The sequence below is a fragment of the Anarhichas minor genome, unplaced genomic scaffold (assembly GCF_050575085.1).
Source record: "Anarhichas minor isolate MPS153535 unplaced genomic scaffold, ASM5057508v1 ptg000017l, whole genome shotgun sequence".
NCBI lineage: Eukaryota > Metazoa > Chordata > Actinopteri > Perciformes > Anarhichadidae > Anarhichas > Anarhichas minor.
In genome coordinates this window covers 20,151,722-20,166,692 of record NW_027466463.1, presented here as the reverse complement: position 1 = coordinate 20,166,692, position 14,971 = coordinate 20,151,722, and the positions used below count along the sequence as shown (strand labels likewise).

General features: G+C 41.2%; 1 protein-coding gene across 1 annotated transcript; it reads right to left on the bottom strand.

The window, feature by feature from the left end:
- Nucleotides 1-1,606: 1,606 nt before the first annotated feature.
- adam8b (ADAM metallopeptidase domain 8b) lies at nt 1,607-14,420 on the bottom strand. The gene is made up of 23 exons (XM_076094196.1): nt 14,271-14,420; nt 12,663-12,769; nt 12,066-12,139; nt 11,895-11,970; nt 11,364-11,440; nt 10,786-10,954; nt 10,627-10,692; nt 10,385-10,447; nt 10,135-10,304; nt 9,964-10,045; nt 9,705-9,847; nt 8,714-8,900; nt 8,345-8,434; nt 7,455-7,653; nt 6,398-6,500; nt 6,070-6,235; nt 5,908-5,988; nt 5,721-5,805; nt 5,205-5,325; nt 4,959-5,118; nt 4,833-4,871; nt 3,448-3,498; nt 1,607-3,188 (listed from the first exon to the last, which is right to left on the bottom strand). The coding sequence occupies exons 1-23, from the start codon at nt 14,353-14,355 to the stop codon at nt 3,093-3,095; spliced, it is 2,490 nt and encodes an 829-aa protein (XP_075950311.1). The 5' UTR covers nt 14,356-14,420; the 3' UTR covers nt 1,607-3,092.
- Between the last annotated feature and the right edge of the window lie 551 nt (nt 14,421-14,971).

Below are 14,971 nucleotides of genomic sequence, written 5' to 3'. Positions count from 1 at the left end.
ATACAATAAAATACATTTGGTAAGAACAATGAGAGTATGTAACGGTCGTGTCAGAGATGAGGTAGTCTGATTACTCACGATGGTTAAAGGTTATCCTCTTAACTCAATAATGAGGCGGTTTAAGACTTGCTACGTGTTGTAAGACACAGTCTGTTTGTAAAGAGACTCGATAGGTTTCAGAGTTGTCATGCTTGCTTTTTGTGAGCAGCTTGTAAAACTATGTAATGTGAGCAAAAGATCACAGCACGCATAGAGATAGGAGGAACTGAGACCTGATCTCCAGCAGCAGGGGAACAAAATCCCTGCAGCAGGTTTACACATCTGGTGGAAAGACTGAAACCAGGAGAGAGAGAGAGTAAGATCTGGTCCCTGCTGAGGATTCAGCCTCTTGTCGTGTTGTATGTATCACATGTCTGAACTTGACTGAGTCTGGAATGGAGTAAAACTAACAATGTATCTGTGATCAGCTAATGAGAGCTGTGAGAGTCAATCAAAACAGCCCGTAAAAACGTGCTAAAACGGTCCGCGCAAAGAAATGTACTGAGATGTTTTTATGTTTGACTGATGCTGCGTTCACACTGAGGTAAGGTTGGTAATCTGGAGAAAACCAGCAAAAGTACGCTGGATTCTAAAAATATCATCCAACCGATAAATCCAGCCCGGTGTTGCCGACTCTTCCAATTAAAGTAACTAAAAAAAGTTGCCAAGTTATCAACACTAAATGGCTACATGGCTGTAGTGAGTACTGTTAGTACTGTTAGTACTCACTACAGTACTAGTTCTGTATAGTAGTATAATAGTACTGTTACCACATTCCAAATGACAATCGTCCAACAAATCATGTTTTTGTTTCACCCTGTTCTGTTCCTATCTGAAGAAAATTCCGTTATCTTGTTGTCAGCGCTGATAACGACGTGACTAAGACGAGGAGCGCTTGAGAAACACTTCATGTCGACTCGGTGAAAATGTAGCAACGCGTCGCTGTTTCGATGCTTTTGTCGCTCGTAGTGTGAAGATCAGAGTCTGTAGTCGCTCTGTGTGAGGCTTTACTCAAACAGCAGAGCTGATGGGGATGTTATTCATGCTGGAGGTATTTTTTATTGGATAAATTAAAGCGTTTGACCTGATGATGTCGCCAGAAAAGTAATTCCAGTTCATCCTCAGAGGAACATGAATATCTGAGCCAACATTTCATGGCGATCCATCCAATAGTTGTGGAGACATTTTACCCAAAAATCTACAAATGTGAATCTCACTGTGGCGCTGGAGGAAAAAGCCAGTAGGATGCATCCTCTGGGGAACATGAATGCAGACTCTTACTGCTAACTTTCCTTGAAATTTCTTGTTTTTTTTCCCCCACGAGAACTCTTGAGTCTGTGTTAAAGTGGAAACAACCAAATCCCATCATCCTTTGTGTCCGACTGGAGCAGGAAACCCATATGATGGGAGCTCCACGTCTGACTCACTCTGACCCGTTTCCTTTAGCGTCCCACCAGAGACCAGGGAATACTGATGAACTGGTAACTGATGTGTTTTGCTGGGAAGCACAATAGAACATTTCTCGGTAGGTTAATAAATATGTTACAGAGAAGTAAACACAACGGACTTTATTGAGAAAAATGAAACTTTTAATGATTTTGCAATTCACATAAATACATTTCTGAAGAAAAAACAGCAGATACTAATGCAACATACTTTTGTAATGAAGTGCACTATATTTGTTGCAGAGGCCTCTCGTGGGAATTCATTTAGTTTTTACATTCATTCAGTCGCGACGGATTAAAAAATATTATCGCTCCAAACTCAAGTTTTCAGACCATTCGGTGATATCCTGCTGGTTTAACCACCAAGGTATGAACCAGTGACTGCTGCCTTAGAAACATAAAAGTGCAGTAAAACAACAACAACTACTTGTTCCTCGAGGCTCCGTCACACACCTCCCCTCGAGACCGGAAGCTGAACCACAGTAAACTATTACTAGTATTAATCTGAATACTGTGAGTACCATTCATAGGTTTTCAAGTACAGTGCAAAAAAAGCGGTACAAAATGAACCTTGTAGGCACAGACTGGCTTTGGACACAGTTTAGGGACTGTATGGAAACGAATAGTGTGTGTGGAGGACAACTGAGGCTCTGCTCAGCTTTATTTAACTATTGTATTGGAGAAAAAGGGTTCCTGCTTCGTCAGCACTGTTGCAATCGTTTGCGCTGCTAGCAGCGTTAGCTTCTAGCCTCTAGATCAGACATCTCTCCGGCTGTATGTGTTGTAGCTGCTGCAGTAGTGTAGCCAATCACAAGTCACGTTAAAGTCTTTTTTTTCTAGATCTGGGCACAAAATAATGGATTACAGGTATCGTTTGATTTGAGAAATGTTGATACTACTTGGTACTGGGTTGTCTCGTAGTAGCGATACCCGGCCCTAGCTTTAATTAATATTTGTATATTATCAATGTATGAAATGACTACGTGAAAGGTGTCTCTGGTCGTGATGAACCGAGATCTTTTCGGAGCTTTATCGTGAGTTTCAGCTCATAGTTTATTCTGTTTCTCTCAGCGCTCTCATCGCCTCGTTTTCAGAGGAAAAAGCTCTAAAAAGCTGCCGTACTCTACCTGCTGAGCAGCAAACAGCAGACAGACTTAGTTAGAGTCTAGCTGGTGAGCATAGTGGAGCATGTAGCAGCTAAAAAAAAACAGATATTTGGTGGTGGAGACCAAAAACAGAGCTACAAACCAAACGTCACATTAATGATCATGACGTTCCAGCCTCTCTGTTTTCTCAGATTAGAAAATGCTTCTTAGAATAACACACAGCCCTTCACACACTAATCATTTTCATACGGTCCCTTGCACAGACATTAAATAAACATTTAAAAAGTACTATTTTCATGTGAGCACCACTCTGCTCACGCTGTCATGAGACAACTTCAAAAGTGTTTTTCCCACAGCTGCTGTGAAGCTGTTGGTCATCAGAGACATTCTCAGTCGGCCATCTTTAAGACAAAGAGTCAACTTCTCCAGACTCTTTGACTGCTCTCTTTCTAAATGTGTAACCACACGCTGGATGTGAAACACGATTCTTTCAGTGAGACGTTCACGTGAGTCTGTGAAGTCGTGGCTTCGCTGGGAGCCGAGGAGGGCTGGGTTTGACCGGAGGGACGGGAGGGGGAGGAGGTTTGGCTGCAATACACTGGAAAACAAAAGATGCATTTTAGACACGGTTATAAATATCACGTTGCTACTTGTGAATTAATGTGGTGGCTTTGAGCCATGACAGAAAACATGTTGCAGCAGCACAAGAAACTGTCTCAACTGATGAAGACGCTGGAGCCGACAAATGTTTGGCTTCTCTTTTGCTTCACAAACTTATTTAAATTATGAATCGATTATCAGAACTGTTGATTGGTCAGCTTCACCGCTGAGCAGTGAGAGCAGCAGACGTGACTCACCTGAGCTTTACTCAGAGAAGGTAAAGGTTTAGATGGAGGTACAGGTTTTGTCTGGTGAAGAAGAAGAAGATATTTGTGTTTAATCATAGTTGTATTCAGAGTCTGGTGGTATTCTATATATTAATTATTAACAAATCTCATGAAAAGACCAAAACCAACAGGGAATGTATAAAAGTAGTGTGTGTGTGTATCATTCTTCCTCTGACCCTCACAATCATATCTATTGGCCCAAGTATGCGAGCACATACATACATATGTATATATATTATATATATTTATATAAAGCACCAATGACCAACAACATTTTTTAAATAAATGTCTATAAATAAAAAGTGTTCTATAAGTAAATACTGCGTGTATGTCCATGGACTGTATGAGTACGTACAGTGTGTGCATGTAAATATGTCTCGACTGTAAATAAAGTGTGGGACTTATTAAACTAGGATTATGTATCCCTCCACCAACCAATGAAGTCACAGTTTACATTCATGTTTGTCCAAAATGTCATCACTTCATTTTATCCTTTTAGACATTTGTGTGAAATTGTCATAATTAGCGTATCAGTTCTTGAGTTATGGCCAATGAACGTGTTTTGTGAGGTCACACTGACTTTTGACCACAAACAATCTAATCCGTTCGTCCTTGAGCTCCTGGTGGACGTTTGTGCCAAATTTAAAGAAGTTCCCTCCGGGCGTTCTTGAGATAACGTGTTCGCCAGCAAACTAATTGTGCATCAGAAAGTGTCAAATGATCGTCTTCAATAGCAGCAGTGGCTAAACTGTTGTTGGAGGGTTTTTGACACCAGAGTGACGGTCTGAAGGGAGAATCTGTTTTTGAATCTGGTTGTTTTGGCGTACAGTGATCTCCATTGATGTCCATTAAAAACACATCAATGAGCCTCACTGTCGCTCCTTCATCACCACCAACACACTAGTTTATTCTGACTCAATCACACATATAAACACCAACTAGAGCACCACATGTGGATTCATCCACCGCTGAAAATAGTCCCAAAACAAATGCACTATTTACTCCTGTTTACTGTAATAAAAACTACAGTTAGCAGCTGTTTTAGGAAATTATTCAGACTTTTTAAAAATTAAACTACATATTTGTGATGTGCTGTGTTAAAATGAATGTTGTAATGAGCGACACGTTGTTGGTTTTGGTCGTTTCGTGGGATTTGTTTACAGTAATAAAACCACAGACCTTCCCTTTCTGAGCAGTTGCTCACCACATGTCTGAGTACAGATATTTATCTCCATGTTTTATCAAAGTCTCTGAACTTTAGCAGACTAAAGTCGCCGACTCTGAATGCGATCCTCAGTCTGCATTATGCAGAGACTGATCACGTTGCAAGTTGTTTTTGTTCTTTTAAAGCTTACCGGCTCAGTTTGTGGCGCTGAGGAGAGTTTCTTCGGTTGCTGGAAGAAGAAAGCGGTTCACGAGTGTCTCAGTTATTTGCATTTTAATCACGTCATCTGTGAATACGTGATGCATGCCGTCTGTACCTGAGGAGCAGCTCTGCTGGGACTCACGGTGACGATCAGAGGAGCGCAGGCTTGTGTTGCTGTCGACTCCATGAAGGTGGGCGGACTGATCTGAGGTCTGTCTTTCACACTTTGCTCCTGAAACATGGGGTTCAGCCGGTCTGGAGCCGAGTGCACTTTCCTGTGAAAAGAAGGAAACGTATATTCAGCTGGTGAAGTCTGAGACGAACACAAAGGAGACGAATATGAGGGGATGCATCCGGCCACCTTTTGGAGGTGTAGTTGTCCATGTTGTCCTTCTTGCAGCACAGCAGTCCTGCAGTCACTGCAGCGATCACCAGGAGGATGCAGACGGCCACACACACTCCAGCTATTATCCCACCTTGACCTGCAGGCGGTGAGGAAAGTGTTGTACACCGTGTACCAAAGTATTTCAAAACTTCCTTCTTTTATTTGTGTTTTTAGCAGTTTACTGTGACGACCGAATAGTTGCACAATCACTGAGCAAACTGTCATATCTCACGTGAAAGGCCACTACTGATGTTCTATCGGTTTATAAATTGATAGTCTGGGGATTAAGATAAAAGGTCAGCTTTTAGATCTCCAGCATCAGGAAAACTTGATTATGTCGATGCTGGAAGAAGTAGGAGCTCATAATGAATCATTCATGTTTCTTACTGGAGGAATGACTCATCAGGTGTGACCTGTGTTTGTGTGAGTGCTGCTCACTGAGAGCTGACGGTCTAAACAGACCACACAGTGTGCTGTCATGAGGTCCTGTACCTTGAGGTAAATCTGCATACTGGATGTCACAGTACGGTGGAGCCCAGCCAGGATGACAGTGGCACTCTTTCTTGTGATTACACACCTGAGGATCAAACGCAACAACATTCATCTAAACATCCGAGTCCAGAACAACTTTTGTCAGATTTAAAACAGCTGCACCTAAAAGCTTTTAAAAACAACTCACCCCATTGTTGTTGCATTTCTTTTCACAATCGCCCTTTTTCCCGTAAACAGACAGATCCACACATCTGCTGCCGAGGCAAACCTGCGAACAAATGTTTGATTCTGAGCAAAACGTCCAACATCAGTAACATAACGAAGGCGTAACGCGTCTCCCCGCTCTTACCTTGTTGGGTCCACATCTGGTTCCGTTGGGCACCATGTCCATGTTTCTGGTCTTATCGTCGTCCACAGCCAGTTTACATTCGATGCTGTACACGGTGTACGCTGCCCTTTTACCTGTGATGGACTCGCCCCCTCCTCCACAAAACATAGATCCACACTTAAGATTCCTGCAAAACAAAAAGGACAAATTGATCAAAAACTAGCTTCAAACATACAACATTTCATGTGTTCTTTTGCTACTTTTCAGTGCTGGTGCTGGCTTATTTTATGTGCTTATTTTTGTGATAAACTTTTGGACAGAAAGCGAGCCAGACTACAATGATACGTACGGTGCAGCGCAGGGGATGTAGCCCAATTTGTTCCTCCCACAGTTAGCGCCTTCTTCGCCCCGTCTGTTCAGGTTGAAACACACGTTTGATCCCACTTTGGCCCCTAAGGAGAAAAGATATTCATAGTTAACCTTTTGAATTATGGCGTATTCAGGAAGAAATAGATGAAGAGTAAGAGAAGATAAAGTTGTACCCCTGACAAAAAAAATCAAGACAAAACATACGAAGTCAACATCAACTCTCTGAGTCACAAATTTGACTTAAGTCAGTATATTTTTTGGGGAAATGTGTATAAAATGATGCACAAGACATCCAGAATATTTCCGTTACATGGAGCGGTGCAGCGTACAGACGAGGAGTCTTGGGTTTGCTGAGCGGATACAGAATCGAACTGAAGAACCAAAGCAAAGAATCTGTGTGTTCTTCGCGTATCTCGAGAAACGTTCATCCGATCTGCTTCATACTTGGCGGGTGTTTTACTGGGAACCCCGGGAGGGCTTTGTCGAATTTGGTGCAATTGGGACACGCGACACCTTAAATATTAATAAACACACAACATATAGATACTTGTACTGTATGTATATGATTCAGGATAGCCCAAGTGTAGAGATTGAATGTGATGCAGCAGAGCAGTGCGGCGACACCAGCAGCCGGAGGTGACAAAGTACAGTAGAGAAAAGATTCGATTTTTATCAGCGTTATTTTAAACCAATAAAAATGTGCCCGATACCAAAACTGGAGGACATCTCCATATATGATACTGTCAGACAGTATGGGTTCAAGCACAAGAGATGGATTAAAGTTGTCTTTTTAAATACTCACTTCTTCTGTAGATGCAGAGACTCTGCTATATTTCTGTGAGAGTGCTATTCATCAAACCTTCTGTAGTCCTTTTATATAACACAACTGCACAACACTGAAGAGGCCTTTCTTAGAAACAGACGTTTCCACCATGTGACGGTGAAATTTACTGAGACTACTAGAAACAGACTCCTGGAGGCTCGGCTTCCTCTTTTGAAGAGAAAACAGTGAAACAGTGTCTTTGTGTGGAGGGTACCTGGTCCAAACAGCCTCCAGCAGTGCTGCTCATGTGTGGGGCATTGTCCGTTGTAGCAGTAGCCCTGGGCCTGGTCGTAGCAGGGTTTGCCGTTCATCTCAAAGCCGTCTTCGGGACACTCCTCCGACGCTCCGGTGCAGTACTCAGACAGGTCGCAGTCCCCGGCTGACTCTCTGCACACACTTCCAGCCTGTTTGAACTGTGGGTTAAAGCACATTTCAGGTGATTTTAGTGGATAAAACAGTATATGTAATTAGCTATGTCATATTGCATGACTTCTAGTCTTTGAAACTGTCATTTGAGGAAGGATGTGGTGAAGTACATAACATGGAAACAGCAGGACATCGCCCTCTGTTTCCTGTTATTATCGAACTGCTGTTTTAATGGATGGATTGGCACAAAGCTTTGTTTAGACATTCATGATCCCCAGAGGATGAATCCTAACAACTGAGATGATCTTCTGACTCCTCTGCTAGTGCAATCAACAGGTCAAGGATTTCACTAACACATTGTGAATATCTCAACTTCTACTGGATGGATTGGCACAAAGCTTTGTTTAGACATTTATGATCCCCAGAGGATGAATTCTAAAGACTTGACCTTTCCTTTAGTGCCAGCATGAGGTTCACATCTGCGGTTCTGAGTGAACCAATATTGGATGGATTGCCATAAAATATGATGTATTCAAGTCCCCCCTCTGGATAAATTCTCATAACTTTGGTAATCCCGAGACCTTTTCAAAGTTTTTATTCGTCTAATACTTTGGTTTATGACTAAATACCTGCAAAATCAATGACGTCCCATCAGCCTCATCTGTGCTTTGGGTGCTAATTAGCAAATACTAGCGCACTTACCCACTTTAAGAGCTACATTAATGGGAGCTGAAGTACCTGGCAGTTGTCACAGCATTGTCCATGAGCACACTGGGATCCTTCAGTCAGGCGACATGTTGAGGCGTCACAACACAGGTTCTTGCATTCCTACAGAAAAACATAGTTTTTCAGTTTTTCGGAACAGATCAGATTTAAATCTCCCACACAAGCAGCATCTCTGCCAAGAATGTTGTCTCTCTGCTGTGAGCACACAGGAAAACTATTTTTCTTTTTTGAGGCCAATCTCCAGCTTGGCATGCTCTGAATCACAAGTGCCTCCTTCTCCTTTTATTAGCTCACAGGAAACCACACCAGTCAGCTAAAACAGAGATCCTAAATAGTATCGTTCCTCACCGAAGGATATAATTAAACTTTCCAAGGTTTTACCTCCACAGTGCCGCAGTCACACTCCTCTCCAGGGTCCAGCAGGGCGTTGCCGCAGCTCGGGCCCGCGGCGATGCTCCGACTGGAGCTGGGTTTGAACAAGCAGCTAGGCTGAGCTCGCTCCATGAACTCAGCGAGCTGCTCCACGCTGCAGCTGCTGAAGAACCCCGGGAACGCTTGATTTCCTGTCCTGAAGAGGAACAAAGAGATTTCTGATTTAAGATAGAGCTTAAACCAATATATACACTTGGCCATTATTGGCCACAACTATGGGCATTCATTTGCAGCTGTAACGGCCTCCACTCTCCTGGTTTCAGTCTTTCCACCAGACGTTGAACCTGCTGCAGGGATTTGCTCCCATTTGGACACATGAGACACACGTTGGCCATGTCTGTGTACATCCAACGTTTTCTAACCACGCGGACGTGGGTGGACGGAGAAACTGGAGAACTTTGAGCAGCTTTGAGAATGTCGGTTTGCTTCGAGGAGAAACCCGCACGGAGTACAAAAGATCCAAACGTTTCCTCGTCAGGACCCAGAGTCAGCTCACGTCCATGGGAACGTTCTTGCAGAAAGTATAACCGGGGCTTTGGTGAGGTCCAGCATTGATGTTGGTGATCATGTCCGGCTCACAGTCCAGTTCACCCTGAAGGTGTGGATGGTTGAGGTCGGGACTCTGAGCAGTTCTTCTACACCAAACTGGGGAAACCATTACTATGTGAAGCTGGCTTTTTGGACCGTGGATTTTAATGTTGAAACAGGAAAGAGACGAACACAAACTGCTGGAAGAACTCCATCATCTGTAGCCGGGTGATTTCCCTGAATTGGAGCTGAAGTGGCTCAAACCAAGGACAGGGCTTTGTGTACACACTGTACTTTTGCCACATATTGTGTATGTACAAACTGAAATGATGTTCTGGCTGAAATATGATACTGTTTTGTACCTTGCAAAAATAAATATAAGCTGCAGCAAGACAGACCTAAAGGTCCTCACCTGAGCTTCTCTGCCATCACACAGTTCCCACTGCTGTAAGATGGACCGCACAGACAACCTGCAGCGTCATGGGACAAGCCGAAGTTATGTCCCATCTCATGAGCGATGGTGGAGGCGAGGCCTATTGGGTTGTCATGATGATCCTGAAAGAGAAATGCACTTCCTAAATTAAGCAGGATGTTATTGTAATGTACCCATAAACTCCCCTCATCTCCAGTTGTTAAAGAATTGATGCAAGGGAAGTCGGTTTTTTTAATACCTGATTGACTCCACCTGAGTTTCCAGTGCACATGGCGAACTTATTCGCCAGTCCGACTGTATCGCCGTCAAAATCTTTGCCACTGTTGAGGGAAAAACAGTCAAACATCAGGTCAAACCGGCAGCATCGCTTTGTTCAACATCTGCACAGACGTCTAAGGCCGGTCCTCACGTCACAAACTGGGCATTGTCGTGGTTCTCCCTCTGCAGCAGATCGGCCTGTCGCCACAGGAGGAAATTGTCCAGGGTGGTCTCCGAATTAATGTCAACGTCAATGTAGTCTCTCTGCGTCCAAATCTCCAAGCCCACCAGCATGACGCGGATGTTCAGAGGTCGATACAGCTGCAGGCAGAGGAGGAGACGTTACTCAGGAGCGAAGGTGCCGAGAGCTGTCGGTTAAGAGCTTCCACAACAAACATTACCTTGTCAACGTGATTCATAGCTCCGAGAACACGGGATCTAGTCTGGCTTCCATACATCTGATACTAGAAGAAGAGAAGACACAAACACGATCAGATTCATTCATCAACCTGCTGACATGACAATCATTTCTACGCTATCGACCTATCTTAAGATTTATGGAGAGGACCTCAATCATTTTGACGTTACTGATCCAGGTCCCTGACTTTACCTGCTGCCAAATTGTCGGAATTTAAATATTTACCTCAGTATTGTCCACGACCACAAACAGCTCCACAAACTTCTGTGGACCTGCGATGGGTTTAGTTTTCTGATGGAAAAAAGGAAACAGAAATACAACGTTCACAACGATGTTCATGAATGGATAAACCGTAAACCATAAAACCGTCCCCATGTCACCTACCCACGATCTGGACCTGAAGAGGCCAGCGAGCCGGGGTCCCTGGTCCTGGCCACAGCCGGGCCTGCCTCTGATCTTCAGGTTCTCCTGTCTGTAAACTGCATGGTCACCGTCATCAGTCTGTCCCAGAGGCTCGATCAAGTAAACCTGCTGCCGGGATCTCACGAAGCCACTGCAAGCACAGGAAACAAGAAGACGAGCGCTTCATTTGTAAAAAATAAACATGATCGAACAGACGAATGGAAATGATTCAGTTCTCCACAGAGTGTCGACACAGATCGATCAATCTGTTCTGTATACATGTTTTGGTTTAGCTTCCTACAAGGCAACTCTAAAAGACACGATTCAAAGTGGCTTAAATAAGGAAAATAAATTCATCAGAACAATATTTAAAGACAATAAAAAGGAAAATAAAAGACTAGAAATACAGTTATTGTGCAGGTACAGCGTACTTACGCAGACTTCAAAAACTAACCGATTACTAAATATCATGAAGCAACACATTTCACAAATATCTGAGAAACTCTTACTGGAAATAATGTAAGCGGAAAATTACAAAAGGGAAGTTTGAATGTTCTTACCTAATGCCTGAACAAATCCCAACGCTGACTGAAGAGTCCTCCGTGCCTTCAACGTGGCCGTGATAGTAGCAGTGCTCCTGCACGGAAACACACTCATCACATTAAAGACATCGGTGTGTTCGCTTACTCTCAAAGGCTTTCTGTGTTTTTATACAACTTTATGAATCAATCAGGAGCGTTTGATCTTTATCACGTTGGGTTCACTTAAACTCTCTCATTATGTAACTTTGAGGACAAAGTACTCAGGTTTCCAGATACAAATGTAAATATTTCTGTGTATTTGCTATAATGTGACATTTTAAATATTAATTTCTGTGCAGGAAAAAACATCCAGATCTTACACACTGCACCTTTAAATCTCTTGATTATCTTTTATAATGAATCCATATATTTTTTTTAATTAAATGTCAAACAATTGAGAAAAAACACCTTATTTCCAAACTATCAACGACGTTATTAAAATGTCATGTTACCTGTGTGTTCATGCGTCTTCATTTAAAGCTTCAGAGGTAAATGAAATCAAAGTCTCACCTCGTTTGGAGACGTCCTCACCCGTTTTCCATCTTCTGAATAATGTGTTTCAGTGAAGCCTCTCCCAATGAGATTCCTGTAAAATATAAAATATATACTATTGCGATATATATATATATATATATATTTTTAAAGATTAAATTTAAGTTTCATTTAAAAAACGGTGTTAACCTGTTTTTCTCCAGGTGAATTGTGTGTTTCCTCCCTTCAATAGTCAACTCGTACTGAACCTCATCAGGATAAAGCTGTTTGAAAAATGTCCGTCAGTCACAAAACAACTATTGATCAAAATAGAAATGAGATCATTTTGCAGTTCAGGGAGAAGTTCTCTCATCCACTCGGGTAAAAGAAATACAGCAAAACCACAGTAATGTAAAAGTGCAGAATGTCTCTTTTATTGTAAATGATATATAATGAATTATTGTTACTTATGCCCACATGTGAAAGTAGCATTTTAATGTTATAAAGCTGTATATAGTTATTTAGTATTTTAAGTACATTTACTCTGCACCTTTATACTACTTTGTGCTAATACTACATCACATTTCAGAGGGAAGTATTTTTTACTAACTGCTTCTAGCTGCAGCAGTACAACCCTGTATGCACAGTAATGAATCAGTAATAATAATAATTCACTGACAGAATAATCTTTACGGACATTTTGCTGTCCACACTTCTGTAGCTGCACTAAAGTGACATTTTGAACATTGTTCACATTCTATCAGCTGATCACATATATTCCTGACGTGATGTCTCAGGTGAGGTCACCTGGTGGTCCTGCAGGCTCCTCCTCGGTCTCCCCTGAAGCCTCTGAGGTGTGACCACCTCGTACTTCTCCACATGAGACAACATCCCCGAAGTCTGCACGACACAAACTACACACGACAACAAAACACCGTTATTTAACGTTCACACTGAATATGTGAAGTAACTTAAATCTGCCTTTCAATCTGTTTGACAGACGAGATATAATCAACAATTCCTGTTTATATTTCCTCTTTTCAGCGGTGCAAAGTACTTAAGCACAGTTTTGAGGTACTTTTACTTTACTTAAGTATATCCAATTTATACTACTTAATACTTCTCTAGTCCTAAAAACACAATTTGAATCTTCTTGCTCAGGATAATAACTTGTTATTATCTTTTTAAATCATCTTTCAGGAGCTTGAAGGCTCCATAATGTAACTCTGACTGGAGCCCAGTCTGCATGCTGAGTACTTTACATTTGATACTTCAAATACATTTAGCTGGTAATACTTCGGTACTTTTACTCGAGTACAATTCAGACCTGTTACTTTCAGTATTTTTACAGTGTGGTCGGCCTTTTGTTACTTTTACTTACAGTGGAAATCTTAAAGATTTCAGTTTAAATAAATCTCTGTAAAGTCACCATCTATAATGTTCCACTGATTAAAGTATTGCAATATTTATATATTTCAGTATTACAACCTGTGTCTGTGCTGACATTACCCCAAAAAACATTGATTACACACAAAAATTAGAACTATGCACTCAATTCTGAACACTTGGAGCAAATGCATCAACAGAAATAATCCAAACTGCTGAACTCTAAACACAACTACGGTGTGAACGCTGGATAAATGTGAAGCAATGGGAATAGTTGGAAAAGGGTTCAAATCGTATGAATGTCATTGAAATGACGAATAACACCAATAATCTATAAAATAATGACTTTCAGTAAATTGTTTTATTATTATTAATATGGTTTATTTGTCTTAACAAAGAAAATAGTGAAGACTCATAGAGCACGAAATACATTAAACAAAGTTCAAAACTTATCCGTAGAATCAAAACAGCATCAAACAAAAGGATAAAATAAAATCATTTGAACACCAGAGATAAAAACAACACTATCACCTGTAGGGAATTTAGCAACAACATCACAGGACCCACTAGATAAAGAGTGAGAGGCCTGAAGGATATCAGCTTCTCTGGAACCTGATTTAATGCGTCTAAGTTTTAGAGAATTAAAAAGGCGAGAGGTGTCCTTTAAAACTCCAATATTTATGGAGTTTAAATGAAATAAAATGAATATATTAGACATTTTTAAAATTGTTTTATAAGGAGAAAGTCTCTGGTGCTTTCCTTAGAATAATAATGGTGATTTCCGCCCGTTTCAAGGTGGAGGACATTTACACTCTTAAGAATGTGTAGCTGTCCACTTGTTTTATTGTTGTTAATAACCAAAACACATTAAAACAACAACAAATACTTTTTTTTAATGCAGTTTCCCAAACAACATAATTAATGTTATTATAATAAGCGACAACCTTTTCCTGTTCAAACATCCTTCAACTTTTCTAATGTCGGGAAACTCTCATAATAAAACTATTTATGATATAATTGAACACTTACCCCACATCAGCCACAGTGAGACCATGTTCACCCCCACGATGGTGCGCTCTGCTCGGTCACCTCCGCTCATCTCACCGTGAATCATCGATAAGAGCTCTTCCGAAGAAAGCTCCGCCTCCGGTTGGTTCTTATCGCCTCCTCACATATTTACCGGAATAACGAACAGTCAAGTGAGCTATAATTACAAGTAACACGCAAAAAAAAAAAAGAGACTTCCGGTGAAATAAACATGTCAAAATAAAAGCGCTAGCTAGCTAACGTTTACAGCCAGCTTGTATCGGACGAGTTTACAATCTATGTGGTGAACTATCGAGGCAAACGTTGTTGTTTTTAAGTTTATAATGTGACAAATTCTTAAAGAAAAATGTGTTATTGGAGTAAGAATTCTTAATAATGACCCATTATTAATTTATATATCAATGGCTCTACGGACCGGAAGCAGCACTGAACTGTTGACACTAACTTCACTCATTGAGTCACTAAAACGCAACTGTTCATTATTTAACGTTTTTTATTATTATTATACGATAAATATTTAAAAATTACAAATCAGTAACGTTACCATGTTCTGGGGTTATAATCTCAGTGTTTTACTACTGTGTATAAAAACATATAGTAAGCTAATGTACTATGTAGGGCCTAGTTTACTATATTATACCGTGAAATAATATTTGTAAATTTGTCTAAACTACACTGCACAT